This window comes from Ictidomys tridecemlineatus, chromosome 10, assembly GCF_052094955.1.
Source record: "Ictidomys tridecemlineatus isolate mIctTri1 chromosome 10, mIctTri1.hap1, whole genome shotgun sequence".
NCBI lineage: Eukaryota > Metazoa > Chordata > Mammalia > Rodentia > Sciuridae > Ictidomys > Ictidomys tridecemlineatus.
Genome location: NC_135486.1, coordinates 111,693,531 through 111,716,807, shown reverse-complemented (window position 1 = coordinate 111,716,807; position 23,277 = coordinate 111,693,531). Strand labels below are relative to the sequence as shown.

Below are 23,277 nucleotides of genomic sequence, written 5' to 3'. Positions count from 1 at the left end.
GTTTCTAACCTTCTTCCAATCCCATTGGGAAGCATTGTATTTGGCTAGCATGACATTTAAGTCTTTCCTTGAATTTCAAAGCTGAAAGTTCATTACTAATATTTATGACAGTAGCCTCTAAAGCATTTAGCTTAATCTCAATTCTTTCATCAATATTTATTTGATTATGAAGAGCCTTGAGAGTATTCTGAGCCAAATTATTAAGAAAATTTGCATGTTGAATATTTTGATATATGGCCACTGTAGCTGTGACCATTGAAGCAATAAAAGAAACCAAGGCAACCACTCCCATTATTATAAGCACATTTAGATCTCACTAGCTGGGCATGTATTTGTTGTAAGACTTAAAATCCAGCATCAGTGTACCATGGCTCTGAAATATTAGCTGGTAATAAGACAAAAGAGTGCTGATGGAGTATTAGCATTCCTTTTCCTCTATTATATCTGGTGATACAGTTAAATTGCATTTATTACATGTTACAAGATATCTATAATCTTTCCATTTAATTTATTCATTACAGTAATTAAGACATAAGAATATTGAACACAGGCTCATAAGCCATAGCAAGAACCTTCCTTACAGTTCTTGCCTACAAAGACTGGTAAAGGCTTGCAAGTAAAGTGTAAGAATTCTGAAGCAGCAATTAAGTACCAAACATCTTTCTGAATGCCACCTTTGCTGAAAGTCAACATGTTGCTAACAAATTCTCCAGGTGTTGGCAGAACTCTTGTATAACTGCCTTTTGTCAATTTTAGGAGACCAGTACAAAATATACCCACTATTTTTAGACATTTTATGTTGTAGTGTAAAAGTATCTATACAATCTATTCACTTAGGAAGAGTGCCAATTTCTATCACAGAACGGTTAGGACAATGAGGTATTATTCATAGATGTTCTGCTGAGATGACGGGATTGTAATGAGAAAGTCCCATTTTAATAACTCATCTAATATAAGATTTTAAGTCTCCATTAACAGTACAATTAGTTGGTCTAAGTCTCCTAATTTCTGTGTTTCCCTCAAGTAATGCTTTTAGAGAGCCAGCCCGTTTATCATGGAACCAACATAACATAGCCAGAATAATTAAATCCAGTCACATCATTGAGAGTAATATGAGTGTCTGTAAGTCCTCTCATCATATGTAAGTCATTAGTAAATACTGGAATGAATTCTCTAGTCCACAAAGCTGGGTGTACTAGAGGTGGATCTGGAAAATATGTACAGTAAGTTTCTCTCTGATTCTCTTTTACCCAACAGCTCAATAGAGCTATTACTGCAGCAAGCATCACCATTGGAGTTTTAGCTTTCCCTTGCTGTCAAATCATTCCTGTAGCCCATAGTGTCAATTTCTTCAGGTCCTTCCATGAGATTAGCTTCCTTGTTTGGTTTCTCAGGGTCCCTCTTCTTCACTTATTTCGAGTTTTTTTTTTAATTGTTTTTAGTTGTACATGGACACAATATCGTGTTTTCTAACTTTTGAGTGAAGGCTTCTCTGGGTCGATGTTCAGTCATTTGAAACTAGGTTCTACGTCCTCCATGCCTGATGGTGTGTTCAGGTACCCAAATAGGAAAAAAAGCACCTTCTGGAAAAATACAAGCATGACCTCTGCCCCTTGTCCTTTCCATTGATCAGTCTGTAAGTCCTAAAGGGCCTTTGCTGTGGAAGAAATGTGTCACTCAGTGCAGTGTGACCTTCTGAGTCATAATTTAGAAAATTTAAAACAAATAGAGCATTATTGAGGTTATGTTGGGGAGTGATAGTCTATATCCCCCTTTTAGGTTTTGTAATTGTAGCTTAATAAAAAAATGAGCTCATTCTACAATGGATTGCCCTTGAGGGTTATAAGGAATAACTGTTTTATGGTCAATCCAAAACTCTTGGTGAAATTGTTGAAAAGAAGAGCTTACATAAGCCAGTGTATTATCAGTTTAATCTGTATCATAGTGAGGTCCTAAGCAACTTAGCAAGACTCTCTTTCAAAATAAAAAATAAAAAGGACTGGGATTTGCATGGTGGTGAGGTCATTCCCTGGAAAAGGCCAGCCTGCAGTCCCACCAGGCAAGTTGGAAAGTCACTGGCCCACATAGAGAGGCAGTGTGCTGGTTTTTCAGGCTTTTTCAACATAATCCCATGATTCACATTTTGTCCTCACTGATTAATTCTCTCAGTTATCTTTGATTTATTGGTTTTGACCTCTTTTCCTGCTTGTTTTCCTGACTATTGGAATGATTCTGATTGCAAAATGGCTGAACTCCTTTTACCTCTGACTGTCTGCTGACTCATAGAATTCAGTGACTACACATTTAGTAATAAGTAAACAAAATGTCGTCTGTGGATTTGTGTTTACAAGCAGTTCTGCAGCATTTTTTAACTGTGTTGGGAGTGTTCTGGAAGATGTGGAAAGAAATATGTAACCCATGTGAGGTTGAAACATCAACCAGGGTTTTTAGAAGGTCTTTTGAAGTTTCAGTGGAAAATGAAATCACAAGATTTTGTTCCAGGGCCCTGCTTTTTGATGGTAATAGCTATGTAACTGTATGTATGAGTTAAAATTTCTGGGGCTTAGTTGCTCTTTCATAAAATGATAATTATAGCCATACATATCTCATAGAATTGTTGGATGGGTTGTGCCAGTTAATTAAGGAGAAGTCCTTACAACAACAACAACAACAACAAAATATTAGAAAAGAAAGTAGAAAGAATTGGACGTCACTTTCCTATGTTCATATATGAATACATGACCAGTAAAATTCCACATCATGTACAACCACAAAAATGGTATCCTAATTTGAATAAGATATACTCCACGTATGTATAATGTCAAAATATAATCTTCTGTCATATATATCAAAAAATCCCAAATAAAAATTTAAAGAGTAAAAAAATAAACACTAGATAGTTTTTCTTGAGGTAAGGGGTGCGTAGGGGTGTGGTGTATCTCTCTCTCTCTGCACTCCCAGTTGAGAAACCTCTCTAGACTTTAGGGCTCAGAGCTTCCATGGCAGGTGTGTCTTCTTTGAGATCCTGCCTATTCTACCTTTGTGCATCATGATCATAGGATCTCTTGGTTCCTGACTGGACTGTAGGAACTTGTGGACTCTAATATCCAAAATAAGTAGAATAATGAGGAAGGGGTGTGTTTTATATCAATCCTGAAAGAGGCAGGCAGTCCTGAGCAAGTCCTGTGATTCAGATGACAAGACCCGTGGACATCTTAAGTCAATTCTAGGCAATATCCATCACCTACATGTGGAAAGAAGTCTAGGCATACCCAATGGCTCACACTTCCCTTCTCTTCAGTTCTGTTGATTCTGCTGCTTTTATATTTTTGGAAAAAGAAGTGAGTTTAAAAAAGGAAAGAATGAGTGAGTCAAATCCTGCTACAAGTTTCATTAAAGTATTCTTTTACTTCACAGAACTCATCCAAATTTATAATTCAAAATCTATATGTGTGGGGTTTTTTTCTTTTTGCTGTTTAATGTTTCATTCCCCCAATAAAGGTTAAAATTCATGAAAGCCAAGTTTCTGGATCGTTCATGTGTAATGCTTGACACAGGTCCTGAACACAGTGGGAATACATCTCATTCTACCTGCAGTGACTATCCTTCAGTCCAAGAGGATGTGTTCCTGGACCTGATAGTCTTCACACCACTCCAAACACAAGGCCCAGAATACTTGGCTATTCCCTCTTCCTGCCACAAAGCTTAGATACTGTTTGCCTCCCAAATTTGGCAAGATGAAAATAGTCCTTACTTAAAAGAAAGAGCATTTGACAGCTGAGTTAAAAAAAATCATCTTTATTTTTTTCTTTCATTCCATTCTTTTTTTTTCCTTTTTGCATACATAAGATTATGACCTGTGAGTTTTGAATGTAAAACAAAAGCCAACACCATGAACAATTTATTTGCCAGTGGAAGTAATAACAGGCTTCTCAAAAGAGATATTATGTGGGCTGACGATGCACAAGAGAATGGACTGTTCCATGCCAAGAAAAAAGCTCCACCTTTAAAATTGATAAGAATGTTTTTTCTCATACCTCTATGATTACTTTATTTGGCATCTTAAAATTGGCTGTTCATGTGTGCCCCTATAAAATCAGCATGGTATCTGGGGCTGAGTCTCTATATAACCAAGTATTTGAGCAGAGCTTTATACTTAAACTATGGAACAAACGTAGGTGTCCTTCAACAGATGAATATATAAAAAAAATATGATATATATATATATATATACATATATACAATGAAATATGACTCAGCCTTAAAGATGAATAAAATGGAATTTAATGGTAAATGGATGGAGCTGGAGAATATTATAAAATAAGACAATACCCCCAAACCAAATGTTAAATGTTTTCTCTGATATCTTGATGCTAATTCACAATAAAGGGGGGTGTAGACAAGATTAAGTAGAAGTATGTGAAGGGAACAAAGGGGGTTTATGTGTAGGAAGTATAGTAGAATGAGTCTCTTGATTGTACATGATGTAGAGTTATCTGGATTGTGTAATCATATATGCACATAAAGTAACACTGTCTGATTCATTCTATTATCCTTCCTTTTTTATAATTTATTTTGAGAGAGTGTCTATCTAAGTGTCATAGGGCCTCAAAGAATTTCTGAGACTGGTTTTACTCTTGCAATCCTCATTCCTCAGCTTCCAGAGTCTTGGAGATCGCAGCAAGGAATAACTTGTCCTACTGCTCAAGATAAATTAGGAAAGACTATACCAAAAAAGGTGCTGTGGGACCTGGGTTTTGAAGGCTAAGCTGAAGTCTTTTGTGAGACACAAAAACATTCTAGGTGCAGGAACCTGTATAACCAAAGATTTATGGATGTAGCTTGTTTTGATGAAGGTCTCATGTATTCTCATCTTAGCAGCTATGATGCCATGAACACATAAGGAAATGAAATGCTAGTGGCTTTGCTTGAATTCAAATACCAAATATTAAATAACATTGACATTATTGATTACACAGTGATATATTGATTTTTCCACCAAATGTGAACTAAGCATACTACAGAAGTTCCAGGCCAGATACAAAATCTAGGTCTGGCCACTCATCCCAAAAATCAAACCCAAAGGATAATTGTAAAATGCAAGTAAAGAACTTTAATCTGTGTAGCCACCCCAGGAAGACATATTTTTAGGCATGTCTTCAGGGTGCTGACTTGACCTGAAGGCTTTAATAGAAGAAGAATTAGGGCAGTGGGGAAGAAGTATGCATTGTTAAGCAATCTTGCAAAACTTTAGTCTCATGGATCACTATCTCAGTTCTAGCATTGTGACATAGCTCCTGAGAAGTCCTAATCACTTGAAAGGGGTAAATTTTTACTTACTGCTCAGAATGTTCATCTACCAGACCTTGGATACTAGAAAGGCAGTGTAGATATCATGATATGATTCCTTTTGTTGAGGGAACACTCTCCTCATAGTTATCTGTCTACAAGGCTCTGCCATTCCTGGAAGGAATTAAAAAATGAATGAAAAATTTTTGGCACCACTATGGGGCTCTGAAGAAAAGCTACTGTAAAAGCTGAGGATCAGGGCTGGGGCTACAGCTCAGTTGGTAGAGTGCTTGTCTTGCATGCACAAGGTTTGGGTTCCAACATCACCACCAAGCAAACAAACAAAAAAAAACAAAACAAAACCCCCAAAGCTGACAATAAAATGTCCCTTCAATCTTGCCTCAATCTAGAAGGTGGTATCAGATTAGGTATATTTAGGACTAAACATTCTCATTTTGCTAGTTGTTAGATAAACACTCCTTAAATGATTAACATGTCTTCTGCAAAGCTGTGTAGTCACAAATATTAGGTTAGTAAAGGATACCTAATGAAGGCAGAATACCAAGATTTATTCTTTTTTTAGTTACCCATTGGAAAGCTGCTGGTCTCAAAATTAATGAAATTACCAAAGGAAGTTTGTTTAAGTCAATGGTTTAAAAGATAAAAGGAGGAGAGTGCATGATTCTTTGCCAACTGCAAAGAGGACACCTGACCCCTCCAATTCCAGGAGATGCATAGATGGCCTTTCCACTGGCTGCATTCCTGGCCCCACATCCTTTCCTAGCACATAAATTGGCCTCACTGAATTACAGCTTGACACATTTTGGCAAAAAAAAGCCCACATAGCAGAAAAAAACAATCCAGAAGGCAGAACTGCTGAAGAAAAGTGGTGACAGACCTGATCCCCAATTCTTCCATAGAGACCTGGGTCCTCCTGGCTATCTGTCTGGTGCTCCTGTATCTGTGAGTAGCTGTCCAGCCTCCTCTCCTCTGTAACCCTGGAGGTGGGGACCTAATCATGTTCCTCTTTCCTTTGTCTATTTGAAAGATCAAAAGAGATGATGGAATTGAAATTTCTATAAACACTTTAAAAGTTCCTATTGAGCATGCCTGGCCCCAACTCCTTTCCTAGCACATAAATTGGCCTCACTGAATTACAACTTGACACATTTTGGCAAAAAAGCCCACATAGTAGAAAAAACAATTCAGAAGACAGAACTGCTGAAGAAAAATGGTGAGTTCCTGTGGATAGGGCAATTGGTGTTGAGATTTGTTTCTGGGGGTTGTCTGATTGGCTCTGTGTTTGCACCTAGAGGAATAAACCAGAATTCAGCATATACAGATAATTAATATCTATTATCACATGCAGTGGGAACCTCACTCCCTTTCAAACTTAGGGAATTCTGGGGACAACCTGTTTACTTGGGTTTTCTCTCTTTATCTTCTTAGATTTCTGCCTATTGCAGAAGACATGCAAGAGGACTATCGCCTGTGCATGTTGTGACTCCTGCCCCCTCTTGCCCCCAGCACCCTCTATATAACACACCAATTTCCCCTCAAACTCCCTGGAAGGTTGACTGCACAATTCCCTCTTTTTCTCCTGGCACTTCCCTCCCTTGTAAAACTCAATTATTTCACCCTGAAATTCACAGAACTGTTTCCTTCTAAATGATAAGTGTCTAGAGCAGAGAATACCTGACAGAAATTTTAAGAAGTTTTATTCTTTCATTTTGTATTATTTTTGCTCTCTCTGAGATATTAGCCTTATAAAAAGATTTATTTCCCCACAATATGAAATCTTCTAGCAGCCTGAACAACATCACAAAGCCAGTTTGGCTTTACTTTTTTCCCTCTACACTCCAACATGAACGCATGAATGCATATACCTAGTAGGGAAATTGCTTTTACTAATGGGATCCTGACATCATGAAGCAGAGGGAAAAAAGTTATTTTGATTGTGGGTAGGAGAGATTCCATACAGGTCACATCTGACGTTTGTCTCAATTTCACTCTTAAAAATAAGGAATCAAAATAGCATGAAAATATAGATCTGGCTTTTATTCTCTGAAAGAAATGTACTACTAATTCAGCGTGTTGTGGCAACATAATCTTCTCTCTGTAGACATTTTCTAGTGAATCAATGTAGTTTAATTTTACTGTATGTAATTACAGGATTTGTACAGAGTATGTGAAAACTATACTGCCTTAAACATGATCCTCCAAAAAAGCAGCAAGTTCTTATTCAACTGTCTGGAACACAATGGGTTCTTATTTTATGTTGCATATTGTTTGCTCTGTCACCATGACTGTAACTGAAATGTGGAAGGTCACCTTCCATGTAGTTAAAAGGAATTGCTGGGCATGTTGAGCTATTTAAACATGCCAGACTTTTCTCTTCTGTGCTACTATGGGGCAATCTTTGCAAGACTGGTTGTTTCGTGATTGATGTAGCTGCCAGGAATCTCTTGTTCACCATTTTTCCTTTTCCTAGTCTTTCATCTATTATCAACGCTGATAGGGGTGAAGATTTTAGGATCCAGAACCCTCAGGCATGGGGCTGTGAACATGACACATCTGTGTTGCAGGTTGGCCAGCCCAAGGAAGCACCAGCATTTGTGGGTTTTCATACAAGGAGAGTTGATGCATAGAGGCAATACACAAAATTATTTTATGATTGACTGCCTTGGTAAACATGAGCATGCCTGACTCTGTGCTGCCATCTGAGCATCACCAGTTGGAGGATCAGACTCAATGAGAGAAAGAATGGCCTGGAGATAATTCCTCAGTCATTTATTCCTCACAGAAACACTAAGAGTATAAGGGAACTCAGCCTTCCTTCTTGCTCGAGTCACTTAGATTTTCTTACAATGGACTTGGGTGACATTCAACATGGCTCACATTGGTATGAAGCCAATGGAAGTCCCAGTTTTCTTAAATGTCACATTTGTCATTCTATAAAAATAAGAATACTATTACTGCTTCCAAATATCCATGTGAAGTCGAATTTTAAAAAAAGGGCTGAATGCTGATCCAGAAACATGGCATAGAAAGAAAGAAAAGTATGAAAGGTTTATGTCAAATTACAAGAAACAATGTTACCATAGGTTCTCAGTGGACATTCTGTGCTTGAATGGATTTGGTTATCCAAAATCTCATAATGAAAGTTATGTCAAAGCATTGGCCTTTATTTTACTAGGAATCTCTACGTTAAGGAAAGATTAACATACCAAATACACGTAGCAACTGCAATGCCCTGGCAGAAGGCCAGCCTGAATTTCTCAGGCGCATACAAGGCTGGGATTGTTTATTAAGAACTAACCCAATTATTGGGGCCATGAAGACTCAAGTTCTTTTACTGAATCATTGTGCCTTTTGTGGCAGGATGTTATCTCTAAGTGGTATTGGAAAACAGAATGTGCCCTTGGAGTTTTTGTTGTTATGTATCACCTACATGTTACCTATCTCACTGCCTGGTCCAGTTTCTGAGTCAGAGACTGATCAGGCCCTTATCTATGGAATGACAATCAGGGTGACCTGGCTTTCTATTTCACTTTATAGATATGGAACCTATTCTCATGGATTATTTAAGAAGATGGGAATACCTGGAACAACACCTCTGCCTTTATTTGGAACTCTTCTGTACTACTGCAAGGTGAGTGTGCTTGAGCTCCCTCTATTTTTTCTCCTGAGTACAAATGCCAGTTTAGTGCCATCAGTAAAAATGTCCATCTTCAGGAGAAAGTTAGTAGTTTTTATCCTTTGAGAAACAATGTTCAGGCCCCTCCTGGAGCATGGTCAGGTTTTCCCTGGAGCTCTGATGTCAACTCTTCAAGAGCCTCAGTGGAACAGCTCGGATCTCTGGTACATCTGCATTTGATCTTCATGATGTTGTTCAGACTTTGAATTCATCATGAAAAGGATGTTTAACTTGCTGGGTGCACATTTCCAGGATGATAATATTGTGCTTAGTATTTGAGCAAAAAGTCTGTGAAAAAGGGCATGGTAAACACCTTCAAACATTCCTATTCTTTGCAAGGTCTCATGAGTCCCTTTGTAAATAAAAAATGAAACTTCAGTTTCTGAAGTACCCCAAACATTCATAAGTTGACAACTTGCACATACTTAATTTTTGAATGTGTAAATACCCTGTGGTTATTTCCATGGCTTCACCCAAGTTTCACTTACTGTGATGTATTTGGAGGATTTAACAGATGAAATGACAGCATTCTGCATTTCCTTTTATTGTTCAAAGATAGGACCCTAGCAGTGAGTCTTAGAAACGAATAAGTATGAATGAGATAAGATAGCCCGTGTCTATGGATTTCACATAATTAAACACAAGATGTGTATTGTTTTTTAACAAAGGCAGTATCACATATGAAATGAGCAGTAATCCCATGATTTTAAAAAATTTAAAATTTTTAAACTGAATGGAAGGTAACATGTTCCACAAAAAAGGTGAATTTTTATCAAGCCTTTTTCATTAACCCATTTGGATATTGGACTCGGGGCCAGACTACTGACAGAAATTCATGAGCTCAAAACCAGAGGCCAGAAAAGAAGGCAACACTCTGCTCAGATTATCACTTCCAAACACTGAGGCTTGTTTATCATACTTTTATTCTATAATTCTGAGCAGAATTATAGACCCCCTGATAATTATAGACCCCCTGACCCCCTGAGAATTCCATTCTCCTATTCCTGCTGAAAAGGCATTATTTCCTATTCATGCTTTCCAGATCAATAGTATACTAGACAGGCTGTAAGATCCACATAATTGGGGGTCTCCCTGTGCATCATGAAAACATCATTCCTGAAACATAGCAATAGGAAGATTTCTTTTTAAGTGTTAGAAGAAAAAACTTAGAGCAAGTACTTAATTTGTTGACTCCCATGGGTAGGAGTGGCATCTCTCCATCTTTTCCACGTTGAGCTGGAAAAAGGAAAAGTGACTCATTTTAACAATTCTTACTTATTCTTTCTCACTCTACAAAATGCATGAGAATTACTGTTATGTTCGTGGTATCCCTCAGAAGCTCATGTGTGAGGCAATGTAAGAAAGTTCAGAAATAAAGTGATTTAATTGTGAAAGCCTTAATCTACTCTACACTATTTCCTCAGTAAGGATTAACTGGGGGCAACTGTAAGCAGGTAGGGTGTTAGTGGAAGAGGTGGGTCACTGGGGGCCTGGCTTCAGGGCATACGTTTTGTCCCTGGTTAGTGGAGTTTCTGTCTGTTTCCTGATGCCACGTCCTTGTAAGGGTCCAGCTAAGCATCGGAGAAAGAGACCACCAAGAGACCACTCATGCAATTGGCAAAAGGGGATTTATTGAACCAGCATGCTGGGGCTCCGTGCCCACTCAAGAAAGGAAAGCAGCCCAGAGCCCAGAGCAGTGGTTGAGCAATGCTTAAGTACACTTTTCTGGGGAGGGTGGAAGCTTTGCATACATCAGGGCAAATCATCATGAGGCACGGGAAAATCAAACAACAACTCTTAGACATGATTAGTACATTCATTGGCGGGAACAGTCTGGGCAGGGTTGATTGGTCACTTCTAAGCTGGGTACACATTTAAACTGATTGTTTTTGGGGCCTGGATGCCTACGTGCCAGGCTACTCAGAGTCCTAAGTTATAAAACAACCAAATGGCCAGTAGTGCACTGTCTTAATTGCCTCAGGAATTGAACCCAAGCTTTGCAGTTTAGAAGCAGGCTTACAATGCCTGGTCCTTTACATTTTAACTCAGGTTTTGCGGCTTAGAAACTTTACCCTTTCAGTCCTCAGCTGCTTTATTCCTTCACACTCTTCTGCCATGTTATTCTGCCTCACTACAGACAACAGCAACAGAGTAAGCGATGTATGAACTGAGACCTCTGAAAATGTGAGCCCAGTAAATTTTAGTTTTCTACATGGTTCTTGTCAGGGTCACAGTAGTGTAATAGCCAGCTAAACTACTCACATCAACATGGTCAACTTAGAGGTAACTGATGCCTTGAACTTTGTCATTTCCCCAGTATTCTAGGGAGATTCATGAGAGAAATGAAAAAGATCTGGGGAAAAATGAGTAAAGTGGCCTTGAGAATGTCCCTGGGAAACTCACTCACTTTCTCTCAGCTTTGATTTTTTCACATCCAGGTGGAGGGAATGATTCAAAGTTGGCAGGATTTCAAAACAGTCCATGCACATGAGAAAATGATACAGAAAACTAGACTTGCTTCATATTCATACTCAAGGACAACTAGTGAAACTGGGGCACACACCTGTAGTCCCAACCACTCTGGAGGGTGAGGAAGAAGAATCACAAATTCAAGGTCATTATAGGAAACATGACAATACCTTGTCTAAAAAAAATAGAATAATTTCTTCAATATGTACAATACTTCAAGAAAATTCAAGATGGACTCTAAATTCTCTTTTCTAATATGCCACAGTCTGGTTGGGCACAAATTAACCAAGGCGCCACAAAGCCTTATAGGTTCAAACAGCAACTCTTTATTCCCGAACTCTCACTGGCACTCTACACTCACTTCCCAGGAACCCACTCCCTCCACCAGCCTGAACTCCAAAGAAGCAAGTGCCTGAGGCAACAGGATACGCCCTAATCCCAGCAGGATCCGCCCTAATCCTGGAGCAGCCCTAATCCCAGAGCAGGGTCACTTTCAACCATTCCTTCTAGCAAAATGCTAGTCATCATTCCGACTAAACTGTAGCTCTCAACATTAATATCCCATTTATTTTCTCTTCTTTGCCTTTGGATGTCTTAGAATAAGAGCTTCCCTCTAACTGCCAGTGATGGACCATATTCCAGTCTGATTTCAAGGGATTGGAATCATTGGTTCCTGAATTAGAAGCAGGGTACAATATTTTCAAAATAACAATATAAATTCTCTTATTTCTCCACCCAGTGTTTTTGGCAGTATGGTGTCCAATGTCATGAAAAGTATGGGAAAATGTGGCAGTGAGTACTTTGGAAACTTCCTTTGGGTAGACTTGTTGGATGAGGCACTCCAGGGCAAGAGGACAATGCCTGTCTAGAGCTATTACTAGGAAATAATTATCATAAAGTTTTATAGGCTCCTCCTCCTGCCAAGGGTCCCATATTTCACCAGGTGTCAAGGTTGAAAGCCAAGAATGTCATACTTCTGACTTTTCTCAGTCTCTGATGACTAAAACACTCTTGGCCTCACCTTCTCTCCAGTGCCCAGCCTCTACCCCGTTTTCCATTTTTTCTTTATTAGGAGCCTTTAATACTGCATAGGAGGCATTAAGTCAGACCTTTCTAAAATGTGCATGGCTTTATCTCCTTTCAAGATTGCCACACTGAATAAAAGTGACCTTTATATAAATTTGGGAATTATTATGTACATTTGAAAGAAAAGAGGAGACAGAGATGAACAGATTGGGAAATTATTTGACCTCTGCTTTCTTCTATTTTAACATTCTCTGCAAGTGTAAAGTCTTGGGGATTTCATATGTTTTTCCATGTCAATTAGGAGTTTTCAATAGAAGTGTACATAGGGATTTTTCTGCCTACCTCATTCTACTGACTTTGAAGAATGGATGGCCAGTACATTTTAAACCACTATGTTCCCATGATCTTGTGTACTTCATAATCTGCTAGGGTGACATCAGCTATTTTCAGCAGTCATTTTATTAATAATGCTTGGTGAAAGCAGCTCCAGAGGTTTTATTGTAGTTCTTGTGTTCTATAAGCAAGTGGGAGATTGCTTTGCCTCTTCCTCCCTCTTCATCTTCTCTTATCAAGTCCTCAAAACTGCAAAGCTGGCCACATCATCCTGCCTAACTTGCATGGCTCATAAAGGCCATTTTTTTGAATGGAAAGAGCATGCAAGACTGAGTCCCCACTGATACAACCCCAGCTATCTCTTGCATCTTAAGCACATGTAAGAACTTAATAATTTACTTGTCTATTTTTCTCTAATTTAATATCCTTTCACATCAGAAGAAACAATTAAAGCATAAAAAGAGAACCTTCAAAAGTGGATAAAATCTTTGCCTCCTGCACTTAATTTATGGTGTTAATATTCACAATATACAAACAACCCAATAAGCTTAACACCAAAAAATAAAATAACCCAATCAATAAATGGGTGAAAGATCTGAGCAGACCCTTGTCAAAAGAATAAATACAAATGATCAATTAATATATGAAAAATGTTCAACATATCTAGCAATTAGAGAAGTGCAGATTAAAACTGCACTGATTATGAACTATTTTTAAATACAAAAATTATTGGAGAATGAGATATAAAACATGTACGCACTATTTAGACATCTCCAACCAGGCTCTTCTTATAGAATTTTTTTCATCTTTAAATATCTCTTCCCTGCTTCATTTACATGACCTTTATTTTATATGGACAGAATCTTCTTGTGTGTCATCACCTACCTTGAACTTGTCACTGTGCATTTTACAGTCAGGCATATGGATTATGGAATATCAGTTTGGATTCTTGGGTGTTGCTCCAACTGAAAAACATGGCTTAGTAGGTTTAATGAGCTCTTCTTTCCCAACACAGATTGTATGATGGTCAACAGCCTGTGTTGGTTATTATGGATCCAGAGATGATCAAAACAGTGCTGGTGAAAGAACATAATTCTGTTTTTACAAATCCGCTGGTAAGCATTTGATTTTTTAAATTATATTTTTTCTTTTTTTAATTGATTTTTTAAAAAATAAATGACAGCAGGATGCATTACAATTCTTATTACACATATGTAACACAATTTTTCATATCTATGGTTGTATATAAAGTATGTTGACACCAATTCATGTCTTCATACATGTACTTTGGATAATGATATGTATCACATTGCATCATTTTTGCTAACCCCACCCCTTTCCTTTCCCTGCAACCCTCTGCACTATCTAGAGTTAATCCATTTTTTCCCATACTCCCCTTCCCTAACCCACTATGAATTAGCTTCCTTATATCAGAGAAAACATTCGAGCATTTGTTTTTTCGGGGATTGGTTAACTTCACTTAGCATTAACTTCTCCAAAGCTATCCAATTACCTACAGATGCCATGATTTTATTCTCTTTTATTGTGGAGTAAAATTCCATTGTGTATATATCCCCCCCCTTTTTATCCATTCATCCACTGAAGAGCATCTAGGTTGGTTCTACAGTTTAGCTATTGTGAATTGTGCTGCTATAAACACTGATGTGGCTGTGTCCCTGTAGTATGCTAATTTTAAGTCCTTTGATATAGACCAAGGAGAGAGATAGCTGGGTCAAATGATGGTTCCATTTTTAGATTTCCAAGGAATCTCCATACTACTTTCCATGTTGGCTGCACTAATTTGCAATCCCACCAACAATGTATGACTGTGCCTTTTTCTCCCCATGCTCTCCAACATTCATTGTTGTTTATCTTCATAATAATTGCCATTCTGACTGGAATGACATGATAGTGGTTTTGATTTGCATTTCTCTGATTACTAGAGATGATGAATAGTTTTTCATATATTTGTTGATTGAGTGTATGTCACTTTCTGTGAAGTGTATGCTCAGGTTATTTTAAAAAATACAAATATTTATTGATTAAATTTGTGTCTTGGAGTAATCACAGCTTCACAGAAATTTGCTCCAAAACTGTTCAGGGAGGTTTCATATTACTTTTCTTCTGTTTTTCACAATTGACATGCTTTGAATATCATATTACTTATCTCTGAATGTAGTCTATTCTTGTTACTAGAGTAACCAGAAATTGACATCCATACAATCCAAAGAACTTATTTAGATTTCACCATTTTATGTGCCCTAGTACATGTGTGCCTATGTACATTTGGGCAAAATTGCTGCTGTGGATAAATCCATATAATCATCAGCTTTCTTAAGATATAGTGTTCCCCAAGGCTCCCTCTTTCTAGTCTTTTAAAGTGCTGAATGGTCACTTGTCTTTTCCTCTTAACAGGGTCTACATAAGAGCAAGTATTGTCTTTTATGGGGGAGGCTAATACATGAAAAGCTTTGCTTCTGACTTCTATGTTGTTCTTATTTATCTCCTAAAAGTTATAGACTTTACAATTTACATAAAAACCTATGATCTATGTCATGCTCATTGTAAAACACAGTGAGGGTTCATTTGTTGTTGTTATCTTGTTTTGTTGGCTTGTGGCTGTCCAGTTGTTTTAGTACCATCTTTAGAAAGACTGTCCTCCCTCTAATCATTGTTTTCACCATTGTCAAGCATCCATTTGGGCTGATAGAGTGTGTCTATTTCTCACTCTGTTTTATTTTAGTTGTGCCTGTGTTCTTCTAACCATTGTGATTTTTCTTGCAATGAGTCTCATTACCATTTGAAGTACCTACCTTGGGGGATGGTGACTATGTTAATAAAGCAAAGGAAAAATATGTTATCATCCTGGAGCCAGGGTTGTGTTGCTCAGTGGTAAAGTGCTTGACTAACATTTGTAAAGTGCTGGGTTCAGTCTTCTGCACCACATAAAAAAATAAAATAAAGGTATTGTGTCCATCTACAACTATATATATATATATTTTAACCAAGAAGTTACCATCTTAACTTTTCTATGCATGCATTTTCCCCTTAGTTCAAAAAGATGTGACACCTCATCTGGGGGAGTCCCTAGTATTATTATCAGAACAGGGCAGACTAGTGGCCTCTCTCAGTGGGTTTTATTGTAATGACCTGGGTTTTGCCTCTGGCTTTTTGGTTTTTATGATGACTTCATAGCCTCAGAATGCTGAGCTGACTTTTCAAACTCCTGTCTCCTGGTGTTTTAAGTTAACATTAGAGACTATCATATGGTTTAACTCCTAATTTTCTGTTATGTTTGTTACTAAGACTGACTCAGTTTGTCTGTTTCACTCCCACTTTATTTATTTATTTATTTGTTTGTTTGTTTATTTATTTATTTATTGAGAGAGAGAGAGAGAGAGAGAGAGAGAGAGAGAGAGAGATATTTAATATTTATTTTTTTTTAGTTTTCGGCAGACACAACATCTTTTTTTGTATGTGGTGCTGAAGATTGAACATGGGCCGCATGCATGCTAGGCGAGCGCGCTACTGCTTGAGCCACATCCCCAGCCTTCCCACTTTATTTATGTTGGTCCTTTAATTTTTCATACAAATTCAGAATAAGATTGTCTGCAAAAACCCATTTGGTGAGATTTTGATAAGAATTCAATCAAATCTATAGATTAATTTGGAGAAAATCTGTATCTTTTCTGGGTTGAATCTTTCAATCAATGTTATGCTTCTCCATTTCTTGAGATTTTCTTTAATATCTTTGATCAACATTTTATAGTTTTCAGCATAGCAATCCTGTACTTGTTTTTATATCTGTTCCTAATGTGTTTCACTTTCCTTGTAGTGACAGTGAATATCATTGTATCGTTAATGTGTTTTTTTTCACATTTCCCTTGTTGTTATATAGAAATATAGCTTGTTTTTGCATGTTAATACTGTATCTTACACCCTTGGTGAACCTATTTATTAGTTCTAGAAGTTTTAAAATATTTCTTGAGATTTTCCACATTGATAATTTTGTCCCCTGAAGACAGGGTCACTTCAGGTTCTTTCATTTCCAATTTTCATGCCTTTTTAAAAACATTGTCCCATTGCTCCAGTAAGGATTTACAGTATGGTAATATTGGATAAGAATAATAAAAGTAGAAAACTTTACATTGTTACTGATCTTAGGAGAATAGATTCACCATTTCACCAGTAAATGTTATGTTAGCTGAAGGTCTTTGTTGTTGGTGTTGGGTTTTTTAGTATATAGAGTCTCTTTCAGATTGAAGAAGTTTTTTTTTCTTCCTAGTGTTTTGAGCTTTCATCATGAATGAGCACTGGATGTATACCTTTATAAACAAAACACAGTGTTGGAAGCTGAATGACAGCTTTGAGCAGGTTGGATTGACAGGCCAGTCTCAAGCTGGGAAACATAATTATCTTTCCTTTTCCTTCTGTCCCTCCATGTATGTGTGTAGTGGGGGATGAGTCAAAAAACTACTTCCATATAATTGCATTATTTTATCAGAATTGAGAAAAAGTTCCTAATCTTTTAAGTTATTAGCTACTATTTTTAAGTGGCTGTATCCTGGCATCCCTTGCAAGATATTCATGCTGCACATATATGGAAAAGCATAACTGGTCTGGGCCACCTAGTTTTCCAAGGTTATCTGGATGACTGTCATCAATCAGTGTTTTTCCTGTGCTGCCTGTATAGAATGCCCTAAGTCATAATGCTCTCTGTCCCCTGGGAGAACAGTTTGCCTACCATGAGGGGCCTTTGTATTTACACAGAAGCTGTAATATAAATACTGAACACACATCTGGTGGCTGGGTACCCCCTCTACCCTCACAAAAGAAGAGGAATTTGGGATAAAAGTTTATGGAGAATCTAGCACAGGGCCTGCTCCCTAGTAGACACTCAGTAAATAACTGATTTAAAAAACTGATGCCCGTTTAACAAGTTCTCTACAATGTGGAGACTTCCAAAACATACCTCATACAAAATGTCTTTTTCTTTGTGAACTTCAGGTAGTTTTGCCATTGGGATTTGTGCCAAAAGCTCTCTTTGCAGCAAGGGATAAAGAGTGAAAAAGACTTCGAGTCTTGCTATCACCAGTGTTCTCCAGTGGGAAACTCAAGGAGGTAATAAACTAAGAGGACTTTCGTTGGAAACTTAAATAAGGATTTGGGGATGGGGCATACGTGAAAACATCATCGTTTTCCAAAGAATATTTCACTAAGTTTGAAATTCCTAATTAAAAAAAAAACTAAAAGTAAATATCAGAAAGAGCAATAGAGTATAAGGAAGGGAACAGAGAGAAGGAAGACAGGAGAGAAAGGGGAAGTTTGGGACTGAGTTAGAACAAATTATTTTTCCATGCTTTTATAATTATTTCAAAAGGAAACATTGTTATGTATAAATAAAAGAACTAATTAAAAATTTCAAATCACCTTTTGTCATTATGTCCTTGAAGAGATATTATTTGATTCATTATAAATATCTCATACTTCATAATCCTGGGAAAACCAGAGCCTCCGAGACTCAATTCTTCTCTAACTGTGGGTGGAGTTGTGTTTTGTGTTTAGATGTTCCTTATCATTAACCAGTATGGAGACACATTGGTGAAGTACCTGAGCCAGGAAGTGAAGAAAGGCAAGCCCGTCATTGTGAAGGAGTAAGTAGCAGGCAGCTCTGGGGTTCTGAGCTGTTTTAAGATCTTTCAGCAGCCTGCCAGGGAACTGAAATTACCACTGATGAGCTACTCCCCTGACCAGACAAAAGTAAGTGTGGGGATATCGCAACCACAGTGGGCCACCCTGCCGAAGTCTGGCTTGGCACAAATCAGGAGCCACTTGTCAAAAAGAAACTAACTTTATTTTTAGAACTACAAACGCCAAACAAAACAGCTCCAGGGAAAAACCCTCAGAGCCCAACTGCCACCACCGGCTTCCACAAGCCTCTCCCCCCCACACCAGCCTTTCAACCTCCCACAATCCTCCTCTCTTGAGGCCGATTGGCTGGGTTGCGTGGGCAGAGCCAAAGAAGTCACCCAATGAGCAGCTCCGTGGAGGAGCCAATCAGCTAGATGTTGCTGGGGCCGCTGTGAGCCAATCATCAGCTGGCAGTCTGAAGGGCAGGGAAACAGCCCAATGAACATCACCGCAGAGGAGCCAATCAGCTAGATGTTGCTGGGGCAGTTGCTGGCAGCTGGAAGTTTGCTGGGGCCCCTTTGGCTGTGGCTCTCAACATCTCCCCCTCTCTGTTTAAACAACAAGCATGTGGCTTATGGACCGTGCCTGCCTTAGGTTGTCCAATACATATGGTCCTTACCCGTCTTCGGATGAGCTGACCTCAGGGCGTCAGCCTCCTGTCTTAGGTTGGTACCATTGTAATTGGATCTTACCCGTCATTGACTACCGGTCCAGTATACAGCCACACCTGTGGAGAGGTCTCAGCGGGGTTAGGTTAGGGGGGGTGAGGTTCTTTGCCTCACCTCTGTTGACCCCCAAATTTTAGCTGAATGATCATGACAAGCAGAAGGGAGGAAGATATACCAAGTCAATTGACGGCTCCTTTTGGGAAAATTGTACCACCGATGATATCATCAGCAAAAATACCCCAACACTACCACAAGTCGCTGCACCAACAGATAGTTCACAATGCATACAAGTGACACATAGTTGTGTAAGCAGTTCAGTGCAAGTTCTGTAAGCAGTTCAGTGATGGCTATTGCAGAAACTGTAGATTAGTTTTATCTTTGTCTTCACCGGCACAGGGATGAAGATAGGAATTCTGGCAATAATGACTAAAGAAAAAATTAGGTAACATTCCAGAAGACACTAAAAGAAAACAATTTTCTTAACAATTTATATTATCTTCATCTGAAGATAGAAATTCTGGCAATAATGGCTAAAGAAAAAATTAGGTAACATTTCAGAAGGCACTAAAAGAAAACAATTTTCTTAACAATTTACATTATAGTGAAGAGAATTATTAAATATAATGAAAACGAAAGGTGAGAGTAAATAAACAGATCTGTTAACCTCCTTTTTTGTTTACATATTAAAACAATTCTTAACAGTTATTTACCCAATTTAAATTAAACCATTTAAATCACGTGAATAAAAAAAATATTTGGATCCATCTTTTCATGAGCGCTCATCATATATGATATATGGAAATACGTACATTGGACATACGTACATTCAAACATATAACACAAAACACAAGTGTGCACACATAATATAATACATACAACACATAACATAATAGTAAAGGCCTTATAACTTTTTACAGGTAAAATCTCTATTGCAATGTTTAAAAACTCTATAGTCAAAAAAAAATAGAACTGATCAGCAAAACATTAACCTAGGTCTGTATGAGCTCAAAAAAATAAAATAGAACTTCATGATATGGGAAAGGGCAATAATAAAATAGATATTGATAAAAGCATCCTGGTTCTGTTGCAGATGTAAGGATAGCCAAATTGGAGTTTTGGATATCAGCTATTATGGATTTGAGCTAAATCATCTTCTTTTTGGTCTGCTGCTGTTCTCCCTGTGGAAACACAAAAACAGACCCCCGACTCCAGACAATCACTGGGTCAGGATTTTAGTTAATCTCTCCGGAATCCAAATCAGCTGCTGTTCTCCCTGTGGAAACACACAAACAGGCCCCCGACTCCAGACAATCACTGGGTCAGAACCTTGGTTAATCTCTCTGGAATCCAAATCGGCTGCTGTTCTGGGTCAGAACCTTGGTTAATCTCTCTGGAATCCAAATCGGCTGCTGTTCTTCCTGTGGAAACACACAAACAGACCCCCGATTCCAGACAATTACTGGGTCAGGACCTTTCCATTGTCCTGTTAGAATATCTTTCCAAAGTACCTTGGGCTTATGTACATTTTTTGGACACATATGCCTTTCTGCAGCACTAAGTCCTGATGAATCCCAATTTAAAAAGTTTAGAGTAAAAAGGGTTATTTTAAGTTTATCTTTGGGGAATATATACCCCTTCCCAATTCCATCTTTTTGCTTTAATAAGTACATTTTAATAGTTTGATGAGCTCTTTCAACTATGCCTTGTCCCTGTGGATTGTATGGGATTCCTGTTATATGAGTAATGCCAAATGATGAGCAAAATTGTTTAAAAGAAGTAGACGTATAACCAGGGGCATTATCTGTTTTTAACTGTTTTGGAATGCCCACAGTGGCAAAATTTTGTAAGCAATGAGCTATAACATCTTTAGTTTTTTCGCCGGCATGAAGGGAGCCCATCAAAAATCCAGAAGAAGTATCAACTGTAACATGCAAATATTTTAATTTTCCAAATTCTGGCAAGTGTGTGACGTCCATCTGCCAAATATGGTTAGGCATCAATCCTCTAGGATTGACTCCAAGATTAACTTGTGGTAAAAAGGTCACACAATTTTGACATTGTTTTATTATTTGTCTAGCTTGTTCCTTAGTTATTTTAAAACGCTTTTGTAAAGTATTAGCATTGACATGGAATCTTTCATGAAAATTTATAGCTTCTTCTAGTGTAGAGAAAATATGTATGTCACGTGTAGTTTTATCTGCTAAATCATTGCCTAAACTAAGGGCTCCAGGCAATCCTGTATGTGCCCTGATATGTCCTATAAAGAATGGATCTTTTCTGTCCCAGATTAAACTTTGTATAGTGGAAAACAAAGAGAAAACAGTAGAAGAAGGGGAAATTCTACCAGCATCTTCAAGGGATACTATAGCATTAACTATATACTGGCTATCAGAAAATAAATTAAATACAGAATCTTTAAACATCACAAAAGTTTGTAATACTGCATTAAGCTCTACCTTTTGAGCTGATTGTTTGGGTACTAAAAATGTAAAAGTTTGATCAGGTGTAACTATTGCTGCTGTACCATTATTTGACCCATCAGTGAATATATTTGGAGCATTCATGATAGGTGTTTTTCTTGTCATTTTTGGAAAAATTACAGGATGCAATGACCAAAAAGACAATAAAGGATTAGATGGTAAGTGGTTATCAAATGAAACATTAGATTTGCACATTATTATTGCCCAAGTATTTAACTCATTAGCTAATTCATCAATTTGATTCATAGTATATGGAGTAATAATTTTATGGGGAGAAATTCCAAACACTGCCTTTGCTGTTTTTATTCCTTTGAGTATTAATTGTCCTACAGCCTCAGGATACCTAGTAAGAATAGTGTTAGGAGAATAAGATAAATGTATCCATAATAATGGACCTTCTTGCCAAAATACTCCTGTAGGAATATTTTTTGTTGGTAGTACAATAAATAATAAAGGCAAACTTATATCAATTCTATCCAAATGCATATTTTCCATATATGTTTCAATGATTTTTAATGCCTTTCTTGCTTCAGGCGTTAACATTCGGGGTGAATTTGGATCTGATGGACCTTTTAGGATATCAAATAAAGGTCCCAATTCTCCTGTTGGAATACCTAGATAAGGCCTTATCCAATTTATGTCTCCTAATAACTTTTGAAAGTCATTAAGTGATTTGAGTTGATCTACTCGTATTTGAATTTTTGGTGGACGGACCATGGTTGAGGATAATAGAACTCCTAAATAATTAATTGGAAAATTTAATTGTACTTTATCTATTGCTATCTCTAGATTATAATTTTTTAATAAGTTTGTAAGTGTGGCATAACATTCTAGCAATGTGTTTTTAGCTTTGTGTGCTAATAATACATCATCCATATAATGAAATATTTGTAGTTCAGGATTTTGATTTCTAAGTGGCTGGATTACTTTGTTAACATAAATTTGACACATAGTTGGGCTGTTAGCCATCCCTTGAGGGAGTACTTTCCATTCATATCTCTGATCAGGACCTTCATGATTTAGTGCAGGGATAGTAAATGCAAAACGTGGACTATCCTCAGGATGAATTGGAATTGAAAAAAAACAATCTTTAATATCTATAACTAAAACATACCAAGTTTTTGGCAAAGCAGACAATTGAGGAATCCCCGATTGAGCAGGTCCCATAATGACCATTTCATTGTTAATGGCTCTTAAATCTTGCAGTAATCTCCATTTACCAGATTTCTTTTTGATGACAAAAATGGGAGTATTATGGGGAGATACAGAAGGTTGTATATGTCCTTCCGCTAATTGTTGTTTGACCAGATCATGGGCTACTTGTGTCTTTTCTTTAGTCAAGGGCCACTGAGGAACCCATACTGGTCTTTCTGATTTCCATGTAATTTTTATTGTCTCAGTGGCCCTTTGTGAAAATCCAACCCATGTCTGTCTGTTCCTTGATCTATTTGTATTGGTGCTGCTATACATTGTTCTTGTCTTTCTAATCTTTTTCCTTTCCTAAAACCTTGTCTAGCCATAATAGTGGGTGCATTTTGATTGATATTATTTGTTAATGTCAAACCTAATTGATCTAAGACATCTCGTCCCCATAAATTTACGGGAAGATGATCCAATACATATG

At 37.6% G+C, this 23,277-nt stretch overlaps 2 protein-coding genes across 6 annotated transcripts in view; both read left to right on the top strand.

Moving 5' to 3' along the window:
* Positions 1-23,277, top strand: part of LOC144367644 (cytochrome P450 3A4-like) — a 165,318-nt gene that overhangs the window by 128,102 nt on the left and 13,939 nt on the right. The window lies entirely within an intron of this gene.
* On the top strand, positions 5,964-18,187 carry LOC144367656 (cytochrome P450 3A43-like). Of its 2 annotated transcripts, XM_078024776.1 has the most exons (4): positions 5,964-6,252; positions 8,848-8,941; positions 13,830-13,929; positions 17,822-18,187. In XM_078024776.1, the coding sequence occupies exons 2-4, from the start codon at positions 8,850-8,852 to the stop codon at positions 17,879-17,881; spliced, it is 252 nt and encodes an 83-aa protein (XP_077880902.1). In that variant the 5' UTR covers positions 5,964-6,252; positions 8,848-8,849; the 3' UTR covers positions 17,882-18,187. The 2 variants fall into 2 exon arrangements, 1 of the variants encoding a protein (XP_077880902.1); XR_013427183.1 differs by lacking the exons at positions 13,830-13,929; positions 17,822-18,187 and adding an exon at positions 12,195-12,246 and having other exon boundaries at positions 5,967-6,252.